Below are 22,080 nucleotides of genomic sequence, written 5' to 3' on the forward strand. Positions count from 1 at the left end.
CCCTGACTGCCTGTCTAAAACAGTCATCCCAACATCCATCTGTATCTCACACCAGTTCCGGACCCAGCCAGCTTCATTACTTTCTACATAGCACCCACTGACATTATAATGTATCTTATTAATTGTTTTGGTGCCAGTCCTAGGGCCTGATCTCAGGGCCTGGGCACTGTCCCTAAGCTTTTTGGCTCAAGGCTGGCATTCTACCACTTGAGCCCTAACTCCATGTCTAGCTTTTGGTGTTAACTGCTGATGCTTTGAATCAAGATCCTCAGATCTCAGCCTCGTGAGTAGGTAGGATTATAGGCATTAGCCACCAGTGCCTGGCTCCATGAGACTTTTCAATAATCAGCAAAAAGCCAGAAGGAGAGGTATGATTCAAGTGATAGAGCCATACAGCCTTGAGCAAACAAGCTAAACACCACCACCCAGGCCCTGAGTTCAAGCCCAGTACTGGTACACATCACACGTATGTGCACGTGCGCGCACACATAAACACACACACACACACACACACACACACACACACACACGAATTATCTACTCTATTACTTTCTCTTTCCCTGCCTCTAACCCATTAGCAGCTTTCATTGAGATTCCTTAGATTGCTTATGCTGTCTTCATACACAGTTACAATGTATCTTGAAAATATTTACTTTGGGAGGGGGCATTTTTGTTTGTGGGACTTGAACTCAGGGCCTAGGCATCTCTGAGCTCTTTTGCTCAAGGCGAGCGCTCTACCACTTTGAGCCACAGCGTCACTTCTGGTTTTCTGGTGGTTCATGGACTGGCTTTGAATCTATAATTCTCAAGGTATCAGTTTTCTGAATAGCTAGGATGATAGGCATGAGCCACTAGCACTGGGCTGAAATTATTTACTCCTTGTCTTTTCCCTCTGTTTCCCCTCATTCCCCAAAACACAATCCCTCTCTCCCTCTCCCCCCTCTCCCTCAGTACTGGGGTTTGAACCAGGAGTTCACATTTGCTAAAGCAGGTACCACTGCCTCTTGAACGACCTCTATAAACCCTTTCTGCTTTCATTAATATTCAAGTAGTCTTGTATTCTTACCTAGGTCAGTCTGTGCCATGATTTTCCTACTTCTGCTTTCTCTGGAGCTGGGATGACAGGTACAAGCCAACATGCCCAGTTTTCACTTGTGGAGATAAGGTCTCTCATTTTGCTTGGGCTGGCCTCAAATTATGCTCTTTCCAAGTAGCTGGGATTACAGGTGTGATCCTCCATGCTCAGCCCTGTATTGTTTCTCTACCATCCTGTAAGAGCCCAGGATTGTCTCTCTTCCATGGGGCCTGAACAGGCCACATGCAAACGAACAGAAGAAGGAAGGAAGAATTGCAAAACGCAACAGCCAGTGAACAAAACAAGAAGTGGCAGCCGCAGATCCTTGTCCCCTTCAGCAGACGTGACAGAGCCTGGGATCCCTTCCCTGGGTCAATGAAAGGCTAAGGCCCGGGTAGAGTGGCTCATGGTCCCAGCCAGGCAATCCTTGGGAGGAACAGGACCTAGACTTGGGCACAGCGCCTCCTGGTGGCCAGGGCTCCCAAAACTCCCTGGTGACTCTAGGGGTCCTGGAGATTTCCATCCAGGACCTTCCTCACAAAAGTCACCATGATACAAAGAGGCTTCGTTTACTCCTGTTCTTTCTTTTTCTTTTCTTTTTTTGTCGGTCATGGAGCTTGAACTCAGGGCCTGAGCGCTGTCCCTCAGCTCTTGTTGCTCAGGGTAACGCTCTACCTCTTGGAGCCACAGCGCCTCTTCCAGTTTTCTGATAGTCAGTTGGAGATAAGACTCTCACAGACTTTCCTACCAGGGCTGGCTTTGAACTGTGATCCTTGGACCTCAGGCTCCTGAGTAGCATGATCCACCAATACCCAGCTTCTTTCCCTCCCCCCTCTTCCTTCTTTCCTTTTCTTCCTTTTTTTTTTTTGGGGGGGGGGGAGCGGTAGGTCATAGGGCTTGAACTCACGGCCTAGGTGCTTGCCCTGAGTTTTTGCTCAAGGCTAGCACTCTACCACTTGAGCTACAGCTCCACTTCTGGCTTTATTTTTTGGCAGTCAATTGAAGATAAGAGCCTTGTGGACTTCCCTGAGTAGCTAGGATTACAGGTGTGACCCACTGGCACCTAGACACATTTAAAAAAAATTTTTTTTTACTATGTATTAAAATTGCATCCAGGGCTGGGAAGGTGGCTCAGTGGTAGAGTGCTTGCCTTGCATGCCTGAGGCCCTGGGTTCAATTCCTCAGCACCACATAAGCAAACAGAAAAAAGCCGGAAGTGGCGCTGTGGCTCAAGTGGTAGAGCCCTCGCCTTGAGCTGAAGAACTGAGGGACAGCGCCCAGGCCCAGAGTTCGAGCCCTACTACCGACAATAAAATAAAATAGCATCCAGGGGACCAACACAAGGGAGAAAGAACAAAAGAAAGAAAGAAAAGAAAGAGAGACACATCCACAAATCAGCCAACGACAAATGCTGGAGGGGATGTGGAGAAAGAGGAACCCTATTACACTGCTGGTGGGAATGTACACTTATACAACCACTTTGGAAAGCAGTCTGGAGGGTCCTTAGAAAACTAAAGATTGACCTCCCTTACGACCCAGTCATACCACTTCTAGGCATCTACCCTGAACAACAGGAACCAATATACAAGGACACGTGCACCTCCATGTTTATTGCAGCACTGTTCACAATAGCTAGGATATGGAAACAACCTAGATGCCCCACCACAGATGAATGGATCCAAAAATTGTGGTATCTATACACAATGGAATATTATGCAGCTATTAGAAATGACAAAATAATGGCATTTGCAAGGAAATGGATGGAGCTAGAAGGAATCATGTTGAGCGAGGTAAGCCAAGAGCAAAGAGACAAATGGTACATGGTCTCCCTGATAAGTGGATGCTAAATCCAAAATGTTAGGTGATACGACAAAACTAACAGGACTTAAAAAAACAAAGAACTCCCACTCATCTGGTCGAACCACTACTAAATATCCCCATGCTGCTGATCACATGTATGGTATATAACATGTGTACACCGTTATATGTTATAGACTGTGATAGACAATTTGCTCCAGGAAAGTTAGAATGAACTTGTGACTTTAAATGAGCATCATTATTCCACAATACTGTGAAATTTGGGAAATTATGTAATCATTTAATCACAATTTAAAAAAAAAAAAGAACTTCAGGGAAGGTAGGGAGGGAAGGGATGGTAGGGGAAAACAATGGAGGGGGTAACAATGCTCAATAGGAAGTGTACTCATTACCTTACTCATGTAACTGTAACCCTCTGTATAGTATCTTTACAATAAAAATTTTAAAAAAAAAGAAAAGAAAGGGAGAGAGAGAGGGGAGAAAGGGAGGTATAGGGAAGGAGGGAGGGAGGGAGGGAGGGAAGGAAGGAAGGAAGGAAGGAAGGAAGGAAGGAAGGAAGGAAGGAAGGAAGGAAGGAAGGAAGGAAGGAAGGAAGGAAAAGGAGCTGGCCGCTGCCGAGAAGCTGAGAGGGTCTGGGATACTCTTGTAATAAGGAGTAGCAGAGAAAAGAGGAGACGGGTTAGTTAGGGAGAGGTTGAGGGGTGAGAAAGAGGAAATGAGAGTAATCAACCCTTTGAGGAGTTTCCCTGCCAAGCAGAACAGGAAAATGGAGGGGGGCGGGGGGCTGCAGGGGAATGTGAGGTCAAGGGAGGGCATCTTAACATGGGAAATTTCAGCCGAGCACCATGGCTCCCACCTGTAATCCTAGCTACTACTCTGGAGGCTGAGATCTGAGGATCTGAGATCTGAGGATCGGATTTTCTGTCCAGCTGGAGCAGAAAAGGCTGTGAGACTCATCTCCAGCAAAAAGCCAGAAGTGGAGCTGTGGCCCAAGTAGTAGAGTGCCATCCTGGATTGAAAACCCTGAGAAAGAGTGTGAGGCCCAGGGTTCAAGCCCCCAGTACACACACACACACACACACACACACACACATGCAGAAGTAACTCCACATTGAAGTCACACTGTGAAAGAAGCAAAATGGAACAGGGCCTAGAGGACAGTAAGCAGTCACTGTAGGCCCATGTAAGGGACAGGAAGTATAGGCCAGGCTACCAGAAGTGAACTATGAGGCAGTGGACAGAAGGCACTTGGAATGAAGATTGGTACATTACTGTCATAAAGACAGTGGTTCAGCCAGGCGCCGGTGGTTCATACCTATCATCCTAGCTACTCAGGAGGCTGAGATCTGAGGATCATGGTTCAAAACTAGCCCAGGCAGGAAGGGCAGGAAAGTCCGTGAGACTCTTAGCTCCAATTAACCATCAAAAGGCCAAAGGTGGAGCCGCAGCTCTAGTGGGAAAAAGCTAAAGGACAGAGCCCAGGCCCTACATTCAAGCCCCAGTACTGGCACAAAAAAAAAATGTGGAGTTGGAGACAAGGCTCAAGTGGCAGTGCACCTACTTAACAAGCATGAAGTCAAAATCTGGTTCTACAAAAAATAATGTGGAGCTGGGCGCCAGTGGCTCACGCCTGTCATCCTAGCTACTCAGTTCACAGCCAGCTCAGGCTGGAAAGTCTGTGGTGACTCTTTCTCTTCAGTGAACCACCAGAAAACCAGAAGTGGCGCTGTGGCTCAAGTGGTAGAGCGCTGGCCTTGAGCTGAAGAGCTGAGAGACAGGGCCCAGCCCCTGAGTTCAAATCCCATGACCAACCAAAAACAAAAAACAAAACCCAACAACTGTGTAGCTGAAATAAAATTGAGGCTTGGGTTTTGAGGTCAAGGGGTCAGATTGTCGAAGGCCTGACCACACTGAGCATGTGTGGTAAGGTCAGGGCAGGGCTGACAGAGGAGACAAGCACTGGTTTTCAGGAAATGTGTCATCTCCCTTAGAAATGTCAGTTTCTTCATTTTGTGTGTGTGTGTGTGCGTGTGCCACTCTTGGGGCTTGAAATCTGGACCAGGGCACCGTCCCTGAGCTCCTTTTGCTCAAGACTCATATTGTACCACTTGAGCCCCAGCTCCAGCATCCCTTCAGGCTTTTTGGATGGTTCATTAAGAGATGAGAAGAGTCTCAGGGACTTTCCTGCCCAGGCTGGCTTCAAACCCTGCTCCTCAGATCTCAGCCTCCTGAGTAGCTGGGATGATGGGTGTGAGCCTCCAGCGCTCAGCAGATGTGTGTACTTTTCAAACCTTTCTCTTTCCTCCCCTGTGACCCCCAGCTTGGGTCTCCAGCCCCCCAATATTGGTCCCTCAGGTTCAGTCTTCCCATGTCTCCATCCTGCCTTTGACCACTACCTGCCTCTCTCTGCCTATGTGACATTCCTGCTGTATAGGGACCCAACATGGCCACCAGATTGCCTACACCCTGCCCCTCTGCTTCCGTGGATCGGAGCCACAGGTGGCTGGAGCCAGGACCCAGGTCCTCTGTGCCAGGAGCTAAAGTGACCCCAGGCAGCTGCAGGAAGGAATGGGAAGGCTTTATTATGAGCAAATCTGTACACTGTACATCCGGGTATTCACGTAAGGGTCCCCCCCCACCCAGGCTGCCTGCTGGGGAGATGTTTCCCCCAGGGGACAGCACCTCAGTGGCCCTGTTGTCTGTCACGTGACAGGCCTTGCTATCAGGGCCGATCACAGGGGACAGGGCCCTTCTTCTTCTCCCGGCTCAGCAGGGTCACCAGCTTGGCCCGGAAACCCACCTGAGCCCCAGAACGGCCACCCTGCCCTGCCTCGTCCAGCTCCAGTTCTAGAAGCCGCCGATACTGGGCCTCCAGGCTGCTGTCCTGAGCCGGGCCGGGCCAGCTTAGATCCTCACTGTTATGGTAGATGGGGCTGGCCAAGGGACTGTGGCTAGCAGGAGAGCCTTCTGGAGGCTTGGGAGCCGCCGTGGGCAGTGCCGGGCTGGCTTCGGGCACGCTCAGGTTCTCATAGAGGTGCTCGGCTGAGGCTGGCGGCCTGCTGCTCGGCTTACACACCGAGGCATAGAGACAGGAGGCTGGATCTTCCAGGGCGGGGCCCAGCTGGAGTGGCAAGCTCTGGGGTCCAGGTTCAGCCACATGAGCCTTCTTGGAGGTGGATCGCTGGGGCCTACCTGGTGGTACGTCCTGAAGCTCTTCAGGGGGGTCAAGGGAGGGCAGGGAGATGGCCCGGGCTAGAAGGCAGGGCTGAGCGGGCCTGGGCGGCTCATGCAGCCGCTCTCGCTGGTGGGCGATGGCAGCAGCCACAGCCCCGCACAGGTCAGGAGCTCGTGGGCTGCTGAAGGCAAAGAGGCCCTCACCGGAGTCACAGCGCCGGCCAGCCTCGAAGGAGAACACGCCCTGTGGACAGGCCAGACAAGCCAGGGTCAGTCCTTCATTCTGGAAAGTCCTGGGACTTGAACTCAGGGCCTGGGTGCCGTCCCTGAGCTCTTCAGCTCATAAGTGAGCACATTGAAGCCACAGCGCCAATTCTGGTTTTCATGGGAGGTAAAAGCCTCATGAGCCTTCCTGCCTGGACTGGCTTTGAACCGTGATCCTCAGATCTCAGTCTCCTGAGTAGCTGGGATGACAGGCGTGAGGGCATCTGCTGGGGGGGTGGGGGGGGTTAATGGGGTTGGGCTAGCATCTCACCTTGTCAGAGCCAAACTTCCGCAGGAAGTGGTAGGGCCAGGTGTAGACGTCCTGGGAGCGGGCTGTGTCTCTCAGCCGGATGGCATCAGGGCCCAGCACCAGGAGATAGGACCCCTTCAGCTGGCAGCGGAGAGCAGCCTCGTTCCTTTGCACAACCACTGGAAACTCGCCGGCTGCAGGCAGGCAGGGAGGACACGCCATCAGCCCCACACAGCTTGGTTCTGGGGGTGACAGACTGAGTCCCCTCAGGCTTTCTTTCCCCTTTATCCCCTGACTCACCTTCCTGCCAGGAAGAGTAAATGGAGTTGTCCTCCATGGGGACCAGGCCCTTTGGGGGAGACTGAGTTACTGCAGGCTTGGATGAACAATTCCCTGTGCCCTAGGGAACAAGCTCAAGGTCAGCGGGTCAAGTTCAAGTCAGCCGTGAAGAGTACTCGGGTTCCTCTTCCTGACCCTTCCTGCCCGGGGCCAGCAGTCCATGCACCCCAGGGCCAGTCCCAGGTCTGCTTGGCACCTGCTGGATTCTGGGGACACCCTCCTAGGCATGATAGAGCAGCGATTGGGGAGAGGAGAGGGGTGGGCTTTGGAGGGGGCGGAGCCTGCCGGTGACGGACAGCACCCAAGTAGATGCTTCCATCACAGTCCCCGCGCCTGCCCAGGGACCCCGGCAGGCCTGGCCCCAGTGAAGGAGTGGGTGGTTTAGGGGTGGCTCATCTGAATGAATCCCTCAGTGAGCAACACCCCAGGCTTCCTTCTCTATCTCCCCAAAACCACCTTGTGAGTCACTTTTTTTTTTTTAAGTCAGTCGTGGGGCTTGAACTCTGGGCCTGGGTGCTGTCCCTCAGCTCTTCAGCCCAAGGCGAGCGCTCTACCACTTGAGCCACAGCGTCACTTCCGGCTTTCTGGTGCCTTATTAGAGATAAGAGTCTCACAGACTTTCCTGTCTGGGCTGGCTTTGAACCATGATCCTCAGATCTCAGCCTCCTGCGTAGCTAGGATTATAGATGTGAGCCACTGGTACCTGGCTCAAAATTTGTGTGTGTGTGTGTGTGTGTGTGGATAAAATACAATTTACCATTTGAGTATTGTAAAACACACAATTCAGTGTGTATGTGTGTGTGTGTGTTAGTATGTTAAGGAGGTGATATGGCCATCATCACGATCAAATTCCAAGAACTCAATTGTCACTCCAAATGGAAACTCTGTGTCTATCGGCACTTGCTTCCCATTTTTACCCTCTTTTACAGTTGTAGTCATAACTCATCTGTTTCTATCTTTACATATTTGTCTTACACAAGTAGAATCACATAAGATAAGAACATTCCATGTGGGTCTTGATGGTAGAGCGCTTGCCTAGCATGCATGAAGCCCTGGGTTTGATTCCTCAGTACCACATACACAGAAAAAGCCAGGAGTGGTGCTGTGGCTCAGGCGGTAGAGGATCAGCTTTGAGCAAAAGAAGCTCAGGGACAGTGCTCAGGCCCTGAGTTCAAAGCTCCAGGACTGGCAAAAAAACAAAAACAAAAACAACAAGTTCATGTTCAAGGTTCATCCACGCAACACGCGTCTGTGGTGCCTTGCTTTTTTACGGCTGAGTCACTCTCCAGTGTTTGGAGATTGCGTTTTGGTGATCCATTCATCAGGGGGTAGATACGAATAGGTTGGTAACTGTGAATAGCAGTTCATGTCCAGGTGTCATGTGAACATGTTTCGATACTCTTGGGTATAAATCAAGTGGTTGAGTTGCTGGGTCATACGGTCACTCCATGACAACCATTTTGAGGAACCACCAAACCTGTTCCCTAGGGTCCATTACAGACCTGGGAGATTTTTACAACCATCAGCATCTGGCTTTAAACACTCCAATGGCTTCTCCTCTGACTCAGAATAAAATTCCCCACTCCACCCACGGCCTAGGGCGGTCTCAGCTCCTCCTACCAGAGAAGACTCAATTTCAGGACCTTCCGCACATTCCTCTCCTGCATTGGTTTTTTGCTTTTTGGTCAGGACGTTTTCCTTCCTTCCTTCCTTCCTTCCTTCCTTCCTTCCTTCCTTCCTTCCTTCCTTCCTTCCTTCCTTCCTCCCTCCCTCCCTCCCTTCCTTTCTCCCTCCCTCCCCCCCCCCTTCCCCTTCCCTTCCTCTCTTCCTTCCTTTCTTTCTTTGCTTTCTTGTTGTTCAGGCCCACCGTCCCCTCCTCAGAGAGGCTTCTTTGGACTCTTGTCTGCCTGTTTGCTCCAGTCCCATCCCCCAGTCTCATTTCCTGTCTAGCATGCATGCACAGCCCTCTGGGATTTGTCCTATGACTTTCTGGGCGATTTCCCAGCCTCGCAGGTGGTTGGCAACGTTTAGCAAGTGGCAGGATGTGAGTGAACATGCGTGGGGTGACGTCACCCCAGCCCTACCCTACCCCCCTCACCCGTGCCGCCCCCCCCACCCCCCCACCTGGCCCCGGCCCCTGTACTCACAGGGAAGGCCAGCTGGCAGATGGGCCCTATCCATGACTGGCGGTGCTGGGCGGCCAGCAGGTGGCTTCGCTCCGTGGTGGTGAGCAGGAAGGCACCCGTGTCCCGGGGGCAGCTTTCGTGGTCCGTGGGCAGCACGGACACGCAGTCAGCCAGGCGGATGACCCTGCGCTCCCCGCGCCGCCCGGGCCCCGCAGGTCGGTCGCTCGCTAGTCCCGGGCCGCCATCGCGCATGTCCCAGCTCTCCAGCCGGGCCACGCCGGACGGGCCTCCAGCGTACAGCAGGGCCCACACCTTCCGCCACGACTTCTAAGGGGGGGAGGGGGGACAGGGAGACCATGGGTGGCAGGGTGTCCCTGTCACTTAGGCCAGCACAAGCTGCTCAGCAACTGACCATCCACGCCCTGATGTCAAGGGTACCAGGGCTGGGCCAGGCAGCTTGAGCAAAAGTATGTGTTTGGGACCAGTCAGCCCCAGGTTCAAATACCACACTGCAATTTCTTGCGATCTCAGAAAAGCCAGCATCTGGGCTGGGAAGGTGGCTCAGTGGTAGAGTGCTTACCTAGCATGCAGGAAGCCCGGGGTTCCTCAGTACCACAGACACAGAAAAAGCCGCAAGTGGTGCTGTGGCTCAAGTGGTAGAGTGCTAGCCTGGAGCAAAAGAAGCTCAGGGACAGTGCCCAGGCCCTGAGTTCAAGCCCCAGGACTGGCAAAGAAAAAAGAAAAGAAAAGAAAAGCTGGGCACTGGTGGCTCACATCTGTCATCCTAGCTACTCAGGAGGCTGAGATCTGAGGATCGCAGTTCAAAGCCAGCCAGGGCAGGAAAATCTGTGAGATTCTTTTTTTGTTGGTCGTGGAGCTTGAACTCTGGGCCTGGGTGCTGTCCCTCAGCTCTTCAGCTCAAAGTGAGTGTTCTACCACTTGAGCAACAGCGCCACTTCTGTTTTTCTGGTGGTTTATGGGAGATCAGAGTCTCATGAACTTTGCAGCCCGGGCTGGCTTTGAACCGCGATCCTCAGATCTCAGCCTCCTGAGTAGTTAGGTTTACAGGGGTGAGCCACCAATTCCCAGCTCTGTGAGACTCTTATCTCCAATGAACCACCAGAAAACCAGAAGTGGCCCTGTGGCTCAAGAGGTAGAGCGCTCGCTTTGAGCTGAAGAGCTGAGGGACAGCATCCAGGCCAGAGTTCAAGTCCCATGACCAACAACAACAAAAAATAACCAGTATCCTAGTCTTCTAAGGACCATGAAGACTTCTTCTGAAGTTTCTACACAGTCTATGCATATATTTATATATTCTTTTTTTTCCTTTTCTTGGTGCCAGTACTAGGGCTTGAACTCAGGGCCTCTCCTACTCTTGCTTGGCTTTTCTGCTCAAGGATGGTACCTTAGGTCTTGAGCGACACCTCCAATTATGGCTTTTTTTAGTAGTTTGCTGGAGATAAGAGTCTCATGGACTTTTTTTTTTCTTTGTCAGTCATGGGGCCTGAACTCTGGGCCTGGGCACTGTCTCTCAGCTCTTCAGCTCAAGGCTAGTGTTCTACCACTTGAGCCAGAGGGCCATTTCCAGTTTTCTGGTGGTTCATTAGAGATAAGAGTCTCACGGACTTTCCTTCCGGGGTTGGCTTTGAACTGTGATCCGCAGATCTCAGTCTCCTGGGTAGCTGGGATGACAGGCTCGTGAGCCACTGGCGCCCAGCTTCCACTTCCAGTATTTTAGATAAGAATCTCAGGGACTTTTCTGCCCAGGCTGGCTTCGAACCTCAATCCCGAGTAGTTTGGATTATAGGCAGGAGCCACCAGTGCCAGGCTATGTCTCTAGTCATGGGTGACCCATCTGATACTACTATGTTGATCCCCTCCCCCCCCCCCAAAAAAAGGACACTTTCAGGGTGGGTCGGAAGGAGGCTGTGTGTCTTGCAGGCAAGGAAGGAAACATGCAAATACCTTCTAACAAAGGAAACAGGTGGTTTATCCTCTTGGGTAGCAGCTGCGGGCAAAGGTGAATTCCCCGCCACACCCCCCCTGCCAGCCCTTGACAGAGATAGGGGCCCTGCCTGCCTCTGGGTACTGGTCCACCTCTGAGCACTGTAGCTCTACCCCTGGCCCTCTAGGGATGGGCTCTGTGCCCCTACCACATGAGTCAGAAGGCAGAGGCTCTGTCCAGTTTGCCAATCTCTCTCTGCTTGCTTGTCTGAAGCCGTGGCTCTATCATACCAGCCATGCCTTCAGTCCAGCATTTTGCTGGTTCACTGGAGATAGGAGCCCGGGGTGGGGGGGGGTGGGGACGGACTTTTCTGCATGTCCTCAAATCATGATCCTCCAGGCCTCAGCCTCCTGAGTAGCTAAACATTGCCAGCGCGTGAGCCCCCAGTGCCTCTTAGCGGAGATTGTGACTTAGACCCTTCCTGGATCGCAGCTTCCCCATCTCTACCCGAAGACAGGGGCTGAGTAAAGCAGGTTTGTTTTTGTTTTAACCCCGACCCTCCCAGGCCCAGAACCTGCTCTCTTCTGCTCACTCGTGAGTTCCTGGACTCCCCCCTCCGACCCAGACCCCTTTACTGCCTCCCTGGGTCCTGGCGGAGTCAGCTGGGTAATGCCAGGCCAGCTTTCTCTGCCTACCTCTGGCCCTTGGCAGCTGCCTGGCAGCTGGGAAATCCCACCTTGCCAAACTTGACCTGCTGCTGGTAGAGGACACCATCCTTGACGGGGGTCTCCACGGACTCCATGGGTTGAGCTGTTGTGAAGACTTGAGGAGACTGGCAGCCAGCCGGACAGGAACTTCTCCAACTTCCCCTTCTGCCGCTTCCCCCTCCCTTCATCCACAGCGGCCGGGGGAGGGGAGCACTGCTGGGGCTTGGGCTAAGGGGATGGGGGACGGAACATGTTTCTTCCTCGGGGTCTTGGCCAGCACCAAGTGCTCAACACCTGCCTGGTCGGAGTCTCGTGGATTGGCGGGAGGGCAGTGGATCTCCAAGGCCGCACCAAGTGAGCTGGGCGTGAGAGTCTGACCACAGGCAGGCTGTCTCGAGTCATAAGATCTGGGCTCCCCCCCACCCCCCCCCCATCATTGTACCGCCCTGCCCTCACCCAGACCCTCCTCTGGCCTGGTGATCTCCTAGCTCTCCACCTCCTGATTCCTTGGGTTTGTGCCATTGGGCTTGTTAGTGGTGGTCGTGGGGGATTGAACTCAGGGCCTTGTGTGTGGGAGGTATCATCTCAAATAGAATGTGCCATACGCCAGCCCTGACTCTGAATCAGTTGTCTTGCGGTCTGGCTTGGGTCTCTTGGCCTGTTTCCCCACACTTCAGCCCTCTTACCTTGGTGTTGCTCAGCTGGCAGGCGGGGTGGGGTGGGTGAGGAGGGGGAATGCTGCTTCCTCCGAGTAGCCTTCCCTGACCACTCCAAGGTGTCAGAGAGCATCAGCACATCGGACAGCTGTTCATGTGAGATCTATGCCCTCCCCGCCATGGCCTCCACCACTCGAGTGTGGGTGGCAGGCACCCAGTGGGCGTCCCAGAGAGGTCACATGTTCTAATAAAGCTTTGCTTCCTGCTGAGGTTTCTTTTTTGAACTCCTTGTTTTGCTAGAGGCCAGTATTGGTGGGCCACTGTACTGATCCTGGGAAATCCTGTCCCTGAGGAGGGGCTGGCCTTGTGCCCACCAGGGTCCAGGGGCCCCAACCCGCACCCCCGCCCCCCCTTACCCCACCCCATGTCCTTTGTGTGGTCTGTATCCGCCTTGCTATTTCAATGATGAGGAAATCAAGGCTGAGAAAGTTAAGCAACCTGCCTCAAGCAGCACCACACACGGCTTGAGCAACTGCTGTACTGCTGGGCTGGGCCTGTGAGGAGCCGAGCTGCGCCCCCCCCCCCCCTTCTGCCCACCGCTTGCCAAGTGCTGGTGGTCCTGGGGCTTGAACTCAGGGGCCTGGGCACTGTCCCTGAGCTTTTGTGCTCAAGGCTTGTGCTTTGTTTCTTGGCTAGGGCCATGTGTGGCTTTTTGGTGATGACAGTGAAGAGAGGAAGTCACGTGCTTTCCTGCCTGGGAAATGAATGAGGATCCTCAGCCTCCTGAGCAGCTGGGGTGACAGGCGTGAGCCACGGGGTACCTGGCCAGGTGTTGAAATCTTGACCGGCTGGCAGTCTTGTGATATTCACCCGGATTCCTAGCCGAGCCTCCCACTTACCTGGGATCCACTAGGCTCTTCTGGACCCTGACAGCCCCGGCCTGAGCTGGGCACACAGAGGGGCTGGGGGAGGGGAGCAGTCTCGTGGCATCTGCCACCTCTTCCATGAATGGAACTGAGCGTCCCTTGGCTGGGAGTAGGCACAGAGGGGCGGTGGCAGGGGCCTGGCGCAGGAAGAGGCCTCCCAAGGGGCTCTACAAGTCTCAGAATGTCGCAGGGAGAGAGAGAGACAGACGTAGCCATTTCCTCTTGGCCCCCACTGTGATCCCTCCTTAGGTCCCCCCCGCCCCAACACACCTCTAGCAGGGCTCATGAGGATGTGCCCCGAGCCCTGGGAAAAGAGGGCGCTGGACAGGCAGCTCTATCCACAGCCAAGTGCCAGCAGGCGGGGACACCTTGCAGCCGAACCCCGAACAGGGCAGCCAGGGCAGAAGGCGAGACGCAGAGGCAGGGCAGGGCTGTGCTTTAATAGCAACGAGAAGACAGGGAGGAGAGACAAAAATAGTCATTCTGGGGTGGGGGTCCAGGGAATGCCCAGGCCAGCTGGGCCAAGGGGGCTGGCTTCCTGTCCAGCGGGCTGGTGTGTGTGGGGAGTGCGGGCTTGAGACTGTGTCCTCGGCTAGAAGTCCATGGAGCTGTGGGCCAGGTAGTCCTTGCGGCCGATGTTGCTGACCTGCTTGGTCTGCATGGCTTCCAGCTTGGGGCAGTCGGTGATGCGATGGCCCAGCCCCCCGCAGAAGGCACAGCCACGCTCTCCTGTGGGGGAGGCCGGGAGCTGGGTCAGCCAGGCCACAGGGCCCTCCGTTATGGAGTCCACCCGTGTCATGAACGAACGGCTGCCTTCCGTGCTGCTCCCGCCTCCCTGCCTCCAGGGACTGGTGCTCCGGCCTGCCATTCACCTCCAAGGTCCAGTGGGGATGCATCCCTGCCTTCCCACCCCGCCCCTCACCTCCAATGTCTAGCATGGACTCGTCCCCACAGTGCAGGACTTGCAGCACGGGCGGCACCTTCTGCTTGGCTTCCAGCAGCAAGGCCTTGAGGTCCATGAGCACCGACTCATCTGGAGGAGAGGAGGGAAGGTCAGGCCCCGCTCCAGGAGGCCACACACACAGGACTTGGGGTAGCTCTGGTGGCTGTGGTGACCGACTCACCGCAGGCCTTGTTGATGAACGTGGTGGCGATGCCTGTGTTTCCAGAGCGCCCGGTGCGGCCGATCCGGTGCACTGGAGAGGGGGAGAGAGAGGGGGAGAGAGAGGGGGAGAGAGAGGGGGAGAGAAAGAGGGAGAGAGAGAGGGAGAGGGGAATCAGCTCTGGCTTACTGCCCAGCCACTGGCAGGCTTGCTTGCTTCTTCTTGCCTGTTGCCCACACCCTGTCCCCCCCACCCCAGCACCCCAAGCTCCTTACCGTAGTTCTCGATTTCCTCAGGCATGTCGTAATTAATGACGTGCTGGATGGCAGGGAAATCCAGGCCCTTGGAAGCCACATCGGTGGCCACTAGGACGTCTTTCTTGCCCTCTCGGAAGGCCTCGATGGCTTTGGTCCGTTCCTCCTGGTCTAGGGAAGGGCAGGCAGAGACTGTCAGGATGACGGTAGGAGTTCTGGAGGCGGTGGTGGCCAGGCTGGGGAGGGGGAGAGGAAGGGGCTGTGATGGCAGAGGGGCCCATGCCAAGGATTGCACTGCCCTGACCTTTGCCCCCGTGGATGGCCACGGCCTCGACCCCCTTGAGCAGCAGGTATTCGTGGATCGCATCCACATCTGCTTTCTTCTCCGCAAAGATGAGCACCTGCCCGGGAAGGCGTTGGTCCAGTCAGAGGGCGTGCCGCTAGCTTCTCCTTACCACCCTCCCCCTCACGCGGGTCCCCAGGCACCGGCGGGGGGGTCTTCTGCAGGCACTCCAGCAGGTACACCATCTTGGCCTCTTCCTTCACGTATTCCACCTCCTGCCGCCAAAGGAACCAGGTCAGGGGATCCCGGCGAGAGGCAACCCCAGTCCTGGTCCTGCCACAAGAGGCCGGGCCTCTAAGATGAGGCAGGTGACCAATGGCCTTTTTTTTGGCCAGTCCTGGGGCTGGAAGTCAGGGTCTGAGGCTCTGGCCCTGAGCCTCTCTGTACCCAGGGGTAAAGCTCTACCACTTGAGCCACAGCACCACATATGGCTTGTTTTTTGCTGGTTAACTGGAGATAAGAATATCTTGCGTGTTGGTGGCTCACGCCTGTCATCCTGGCTACTTAGGAGGCTGAGATCTGAGGATCACTGTTCAAAGCCAGCCTAGGCAGGAACGTCTGTGAGACTCTTATCTCCAATGAACCACCAGAAAACCAGAAGTGGCACTGTGGTTCAAGTGGTAGAGTGCTCGCCTTGAGCTGAAGAGCTGAGGGACAAGGCCCCGAGTTCAAGCCAACCAAAAAAAAAGTCTCACAGACTTTCCTGCCCAGGCTGGCTTCAAACCATGATCCTCAGATCTCAGCCTCTAGGATGACAGGCGTGAGCCACTGGCACCTAGCTAGCAGCCTCTTGCCACCCAGGGCTGAGAACCCAAAGAATGGCCTTGGCTAAAGGCTGGGGGGGCGGGGAGAGGAGGGGGTTCAATGGAACTTCCTGGCCACACAAGGTGGATTTTTTTTTTTGCTCTAACCAGTCTCAGGGCGGCCTCACAGGTGACAGATCCACCTACCTGGATGACATCGAGGCTGGCGGCCCCGGCGCGCCCCACATTAATGGTGACAGGTTTTACCAGGGCACTCTTGGCGAAGTTCTGAATCTTCTTGGGCATGGTGGCACTGAAGAGTAGAGTCTGTCGCTGGCCCTGGGGGAATGGTGGGTCAAAGGGCAGAGGGTGTGAAGGGCTAGGCACCGGGCCTACAGGGGGGAGGGGGGAGGGATGGGGGGGGAGTCTGAGGAGGCTGAGATTCTGAGAGAAGGATAGTGCGTGCGTGCGTGCGTGTGCATGCGTATGTGTGTGTGTGTATGTGTGCATGTGTTTGTGTGTCCCTGTTCTTGGATGGGATATTCATCCCATCCAAGGAAGGGCCCAGAAATGCCGAGGCCGGGCACCTTGAAGTAGGAGAAGATGGTGCGGATGTCCCCCTCGAAGCCCATATCAATCATGCGGTCGGCCTCATCCAGGGCCAGGTAGCGACAGATGTCCAGGCTGACCATTTTCTTCTGTAGCAAATCCATGAGGCGCCCAGGGGTGGCCACCATCATGTGCACGCCGCTAAGGGTACAAAGAGAAAGACCGAGGTTGGAGCCGCAGCACTGCTTCCGGCTTTTTGGAGTAGTTTACTGGAGCTAAGAGTCTCACGGAGTTTCCTGCCCAGGCTGGATCCTCAGATCTCAGCCTCCTGAGTAGCTAGGATGACAGGCGTGAGCCACAGGTGCCCGGCTCTAAGAAACCTTTTTTGTTGTTTTTACACTGGTATTGGGACTTGAACTCATGGTCTAGGCCCTGTCCTTGAGCTTTTGATCAAGACTAGCACTGCTCTACTACTTGAGCCACCATTTTTTGGAGATAAGAGTCTCATGGATTGGGCTGGGAAGGTGGCTCAGTGGTAGAGCGCTTGCCTTGCATGCCTGAGGCCCTGGGTTCGATTCCCCAGCACCACATAAGCAAAAAGAAAAAAAGCCGGAAGTGGCGCTGTGGCTCAAGTGGTAGAGCGCTAGCCTTGAGCTGAAGAGCTGAGGGACAGCGCCCAGGCCCAGAGTTCAGGCCCCACGACTGGACCCCCCCACAAAAAAAGAGTCTCATGGATTTTGTGCCTGGGTTGGCTTCAAACCATGATCCTCAGACCTCAGCCTTCTGAGTAGCAAGGTTTACAGGTGTGACGGTGACTAATTCTTTCTTCTCTCTCTTCATGACCCCCATCATCCTGCCCTAGGTACGGCATGCCTCTCTTTCAGAGGGGCTGCACCCTTCTGGCCAGTGCTTAGGCTGGGACCCCTTGTCCCCCTGAAGGGGGTCTGCTGTCTGAGCCTCTACAGAAGCTGCACCCCAGGCTCTCAGTCCCTTCACAGGCCTTGCTGGGCTCACTTTCCTAGTCCTCTGATTTCTCCTTCCCTGAGTTTGGGAATGCCTCAGACACAGAGGCAGAGTCTTGCCCAGCGTAGAGCCTAGCATCTACCCCAGGGCATCTGGCGATGTCTGCTGAGGATTGCCCTGTAGACACGGGTGCCCCTGGCATCTGGCCTGTCCCCAGCGCCTCAGGGTCATTGGACTAACCACACTGAACAAGTCTGGCTCTTCTGGTCACTGCACGGCTCACCTATACCTTCCCTGTAAAGCCACCCCGTCCTCTTCCCTCCTAGATGCCCCCAGACATTCCACATCATGCATTCCCACAATACCCCTGGGCCCTCTCCAAACCACCTTCCCTTACATTTTGGGCCCATCAGAGGCCTCTGGCAGGGCCTGTGTAGTAATTAAAGGGTCCCCTTGTTCTGGGGGGCTCGGAGGGAGCTTGGGGGATGGGGGAGAGCCAGGAGTGTCTGGACTCACTGTCGGATGGTCTCCATTTGCTCTTTGACAGACATGCCTCCAATGCAGAGGGCACAGCGCAGGAGCGGGGAGCTGTCCTCTTGCAGCAGGCGACAGTAATACTCCAGGATGCCGTGCGTCTGCCGGGCCAGCTCCCGCTGCAGGCACAGGGACGGGGCTCGTACCCCAACAGTCTCCTCACCTACCTCCCCGCCCCTCCCCTCCCCGCCCCGCCGTGTCTATCTTACCGAGGGGCAAATGATGAGTCCGTAGGGCCCTTCACGCTTGGAGAAAGGCAACCGCTTCTCTTGCTCCAGGCAAAACATGATGACAGGCAGGGTAAACACCAGAGTCTTGCCTGACCCGGTGAAAGCAATACCAATCATGTCCCGGCCAGACAGACTGTTTAAAAGAGAGGACATGGGCTGGGAAGGCGGCTTAGTGGTAGAGTGCTTGCCTGGCAAGCAGGAAGCCCTGGGTTCGATTCTTCAGTATCACATACACAGAAAAAGGCAGTAGTGGTGCTGTGGCTCAAGTAGTATAGCTCTAACTTTGAGCAAAAGACACTCAGGGGCAGTGTCTAGGTGCTGAGTTCAAGCCCCAGAACTGGAGAGAGAGAGAGAGAGAGAGAGAGAGAGACAGAGAGAGAGAGAGAGACAGAGAGAGAGAGAGAGACAGAGAGAGAGACAAAGAGAGAAAGAAAGAGGGGGGGGAGGAGACACACTGCACACTGCAGCCGGGCCTGGTGGAAGACAGTAGCTACTTCTCTAGCCAAACACTGCCGTTCCCCCTTCCCCCACCCCCCACTGCCCTCCTCTGGAACCCCAGGTCCACGGTGTGCACTCACATGGTGGGTATGCCCTGGATCTGAATGGGTGTTGGGTGAAGGATGCCTTTCTTCTTCAGGCCTCGAAGGATTGCTGTGAAAAATAACAGGGGCTTTACTGGGGGTCCCAGAGCCGGTACAGTGAGCACTTCCTCACTGCTCTCAGGCTCAGGGAGAGGCAAGCAAGAGAGATTTCTTTGTTCAATGTCCACTGGCTTCCTGGAGCCAAGATTCCCACCCAGGCCTAAGCCCAGTGTCACCTTTCCACCAAAACTTTGAAACAATAGAAGAGAGTGAGATGTCAGAGAAATAACTTGAAAGAAGCTCCTTCTCAAATCCCTCTATCAGTAGGGCTGGGCATATACTCACACAGAGGCTTGGTTATAAAAGTGGAGCTGTTGGCTGGGCACTGGTGGCTCATGCCCATAATCCCAGCTACTTAGAAACTGGGGTCTGAGAATCAAAGTTCTGCCAGCCCAGGCAGAAATGTCTATCAGAATTTTTTGTTTTTCTTTTTGGTCAGTCATGGGGCTTGAACTCTAGGCCTGGGTGCTGTCCCTGAGCTCTTCAGCTCAAGGCCAGTGCTCTACCACTTGAGCCACAGCGCCACTTCCAGTTTTTCTGGTGGTTAATTGGAGGTAAGACTCTCACAGGTTTTCCTGTCCAGGGTGGCTTTGAACCACAATCCTAAGATCTCAGTCTCCTGAGTAGCTATGATTATAGGAGTGAGCCACCGGTGCCCAGATTCATCAGACTTTTATCTCCAATTAAATGGCACAAAAACTAGAAGTGGAGGTGTGGCTCAAGTGGTGGAGCACCGGCCTTGAGGGAAAAGGTAAGGGATTATGTCCTGGCTCTGAGTTCAACCCCCAGTATTGGCACGCATGCGTGCACGCAAACACAGACACAGAGCATGGTTGTCTCACTGTTTTAGGTACCTGCGGGAAACTTCATTTCCTTGAAGCTCTTGATGGGTGGTGGGATGCCATCTCCCTCCACCAGGATGTGATACTTCTTCCGTACTCGTTCATGCCTCTCTTCAGACATGTTCAGGACGTAACGGGGTGGAGTCCAACTGAGGGTCAACAGTCGTGGTCAAGAAAAGATCTGAGCATAGCAGGTCTCTGGGTGCCACCGCCAGGGTCCACCACACATCATCCCAGCTACGGGCAACCGCACAGACTACAGAGATGTACCTGGTTTTGATGGGGTCATCGTACGTGATGCCCTTGGCCATCTCCTTCACTGACATCAAGGCTAAGGAGACAAGACATAGCTCAAGGCTGGCTCTTGCTTCCCAGAGGGTGAGACCCCTCCAGATCTAACATGCCTGCCTGAGGTTGGAGGAGAGGGGACTCAGTCTGCCTCCCCTTTGCCCTGGAGCTGGCACAATACCTCGTCCTTCCGCTACACTCTCCAGAATCTTCTCTTCTTCCTTGAGCTGTTTCTCCTTTGCAGACTCCTTGCGGGCTGAGGAAGGAAATCAAAGATGTCAAGAGATACCAACACAAGTGGCCAGGCTTAGCTGTGCTCTTCTGGCCCTGCCAGGCAGTGCTGCCCCAACCCACCTTCAGCCTTCTCTTTGAGGTGCTGGTGCTGATCCAAGAGGCTGACGTTGGACTGAGGGCCCAGGGGGATGTCGTCTTCATCCCCCCGGGGCTCGCTGCCGCTGTCCTGCTGCTCCTCCTCCGCGGCTCCTTTGCGTCTGCGCTGCAGCAGCTTCTGAAGCTGGGGTTCCACCAGTTCCCCTCAGAGCAAAGCCCGAGACAAGAGGAGGGGGCATCCCCGGAAGGGTGGGGTGTACCCCCAGGGGCACCAGCTGCTTTGATACTAACTCTCCTGGGATCGCTCCCCTCCAAGGCCAGGGTCACCCACCCCGCTCCCCGCCCACCAGCGCCCCTCACCAGGAGCTGCCGGCGCTGTCGCAGCGGCACATACGGCACGTATTCTTCGTCCTCCCCGTCCTCATCCTCGGAGCGACTCCCTCCGGCAGTCGCCTCGTCAGGGCGGGCCCGCTGTGGATACGCAGGAGTCAGGCCCGCGACCCCTCCCCTGCCCCCGACTCAGGCCCGCGACCCCTCCCCTGCCCCCGACTCAGGCCCGCGCCCCCTCCCCGGCCCCCCCCACACCGCCCCCACTCAGGCCCGCGCCCCCTCCCCTGCCCCCGACTCAGGCCCGCGCCCCCTCCCCTGCCCCCGACTCAGGCCCGCGCCCCCTCCCCTGCCCCCGACTCAGGCCCGCGCCCCCTCCCCTGCCCTCCACACACCGGCCCGACTCAGGCCCGCGACCCCTCCCCTGCCCCCCCACACCGCCCCGACTCGGGCCCGCGACCCCTCCCCTGCTCCCCACACACCGCCCCGACTCAGGCCCGCGACCCCTCCCCTGCCCCCCCCCCCACCGCCCCGACTCGGGCCCGCGACCCCTCCCCCGCTCCGCACACACCGCCCCGACTCAGGCCCGCGCCCCCTCCCCTGCCCCCCCCACACCGCCCCGACTCAGGCCCGCGACCCCTCCCGGCCCCCCACACACCGCCCCGACTCAGGCCCGCGCCCCCTCCCCTGCCCCCGACTCAGGCCCGCGCCCCCTCCCCTGCCCCCGACTCAGGCCCGCGCCCCCTCCCCTGCCCTCCACACACCGGCCCGACTCAGGCCCGCGACCCCTCCCCTGCCCCCCCACACCGCCCCGACTCGGGCCCGCGACCCCTCCCCTGCTCCCCACACACCGCCCCGACTCAGGCCCGCGACCCCTCCCCTGCCCCCCCCCCCCACCGCCCCGACTCGGGCCCGCGACCCCTCCCCCGCTCCGCACACACCGCCCCGACTCAGGCCCGCGCCCCCTCCCCTGCCCCCCCCACACCGCCCCGACTCAGGCCCGCGACCCCTCCCGGCCCCCCACACACCGCCCCGACTCAGGCCCGCGCCCCCTCCCCTGCCCCCCCCACACCGCCCCGACTCGGGCCCGCGACCCCTCCCCCGCTCCGCACACACCGCCCCGACTCAGGCCCGCGCCCCCTCCCCTGCCCCCCCCACACCGCCCCGACTCAGGCCCGCGACCCCTCCCGGCCCCCCACACACCGCCCCGACTCAGGCCCGCGCCCCCTCCCCTGCCCCCCCCACACCGCCCCGACTCAGGCCCGCGACCCCTCCCGGCCCCCCACACACCGCCCCGACTCGGGCCCGCGACCCCTCCCGGCTCCCCACACACCGGCCCGACTCAGGCCCGCGCCCCGCTCCCCCCGCTCCGGACCCGCGCGCGCCCCGGCCGCCGTCCCACCTTCCGCTCGGGTTCCGACTCCTCCATCCTTGGCGCACGCATGCGCGCTCCGGAGGACCACGCCCCCACGCTGCCACGAGAACCAATCAGGTGAGAGGGCATGGGCGTCGGCGCCTAGCAACAACGCGGAGCGCCGGGTGGCGCCGAGGGACAAACTTCCTTCCGAAGAGGCGGTAGCCGGACGGGACCGTGAGCGGGGCCGGGGGTGGGGGCGAAGGCGTCAGGCCGGAGGCCGGAGGACGTGCGGCGCG

The 22,080-nt window shown here is 56.4% G+C and overlaps 2 protein-coding genes across 3 annotated transcripts; both read right to left on the reverse strand.

Moving 5' to 3' along the window:
- Positions 1-5,450: 5,450 nt before the first annotated feature.
- Dok3 (docking protein 3) lies at positions 5,451-12,692 on the reverse strand. Of its 2 annotated transcripts, XM_042667125.1 has the most exons (6): positions 12,385-12,692; positions 11,728-11,926; positions 9,068-9,373; positions 6,882-6,981; positions 6,603-6,775; positions 5,451-6,311 (listed from the first exon to the last, which is right to left on the reverse strand). In XM_042667125.1, exons 2-6 carry the CDS (start codon positions 11,884-11,886, stop codon positions 5,616-5,618), a joined length of 1,434 nt encoding a protein of 477 aa, XP_042523059.1. In that variant the 5' UTR covers positions 11,887-11,926; positions 12,385-12,692; the 3' UTR covers positions 5,451-5,615. The 2 variants fall into 2 exon arrangements, with proteins under 2 accessions (XP_042523059.1, XP_042523060.1); XM_042667126.1 differs by lacking the exon at positions 12,385-12,692 and having other exon boundaries at positions 11,728-12,083.
- Positions 12,693-13,699: 1,007 nt separating this feature from the next.
- Positions 13,700-21,889, reverse strand: Ddx41 (DEAD-box helicase 41). The gene is made up of 17 exons (XM_042667112.1): positions 21,830-21,889; positions 20,461-20,571; positions 20,125-20,284; positions 19,952-20,026; positions 19,753-19,813; positions 19,495-19,631; positions 18,578-18,650; positions 17,979-18,132; positions 17,752-17,888; positions 16,311-16,473; positions 15,931-16,062; positions 15,124-15,195; positions 14,942-15,038; positions 14,659-14,808; positions 14,405-14,476; positions 14,203-14,313; positions 13,700-14,009 (listed from the first exon to the last, which is right to left on the reverse strand). Exons 1-17 carry the CDS (start codon positions 21,869-21,871, stop codon positions 13,873-13,875), a joined length of 1,884 nt encoding a protein of 627 aa, XP_042523046.1. The 5' UTR covers positions 21,872-21,889; the 3' UTR covers positions 13,700-13,872.
- Positions 21,890-22,080: the final 191 nt, after the last annotated feature.

Source organism: Dipodomys spectabilis, unplaced genomic scaffold (genome assembly GCF_019054845.1).
Source record: "Dipodomys spectabilis isolate Male_0828 unplaced genomic scaffold, ASM1905484v1 ptg000375l, whole genome shotgun sequence".
NCBI classification, from domain to species: domain Eukaryota; kingdom Metazoa; phylum Chordata; class Mammalia; order Rodentia; family Heteromyidae; genus Dipodomys; species Dipodomys spectabilis.

Bases quoted from the DNA above. Each gene is read 5' to 3' on its own strand.
- Ddx41 (XM_042667112.1), bottom strand. From the start codon at position 21,871: ATGCGTGCGCCAAGGATGGAGGAGTCGGAACCCGAGCGGAAG. The intron at 18,133-18,577 runs GTGAGTGCACAC...TCTTTTAAACAG, and splicing joins ATCCAGGGCATACCCACCAT to TCTGTCTGGCCGGGACATGA. The intron at 16,063-16,310 runs GTGCCCGGCCTC...CCATTCCCCCAG, and splicing joins CCATCTTCTCCTACTTCAAG to GGCCAGCGACAGACTCTACT.
- Dok3 (XM_042667125.1), bottom strand. From the start codon at position 11,886: ATGAAGGGAGGGGGAAGCGGCAGAAGGGGAAGTTGGAGAAGTTCCTGT. The intron at 9,374-11,727 runs GTGGGATTTCCC...TCCCCCCCTTAG, and splicing joins AGCAGGTCAAGTTTGGCAAG to AAGTCGTGGCGGAAGGTGTG. The intron at 6,982-9,067 runs GTGAGTACAGGG...CTTGTTCCCTAG, and splicing joins TCTGCCAGCTGGCCTTCCCT to GGCACAGGGAATTGTTCATC.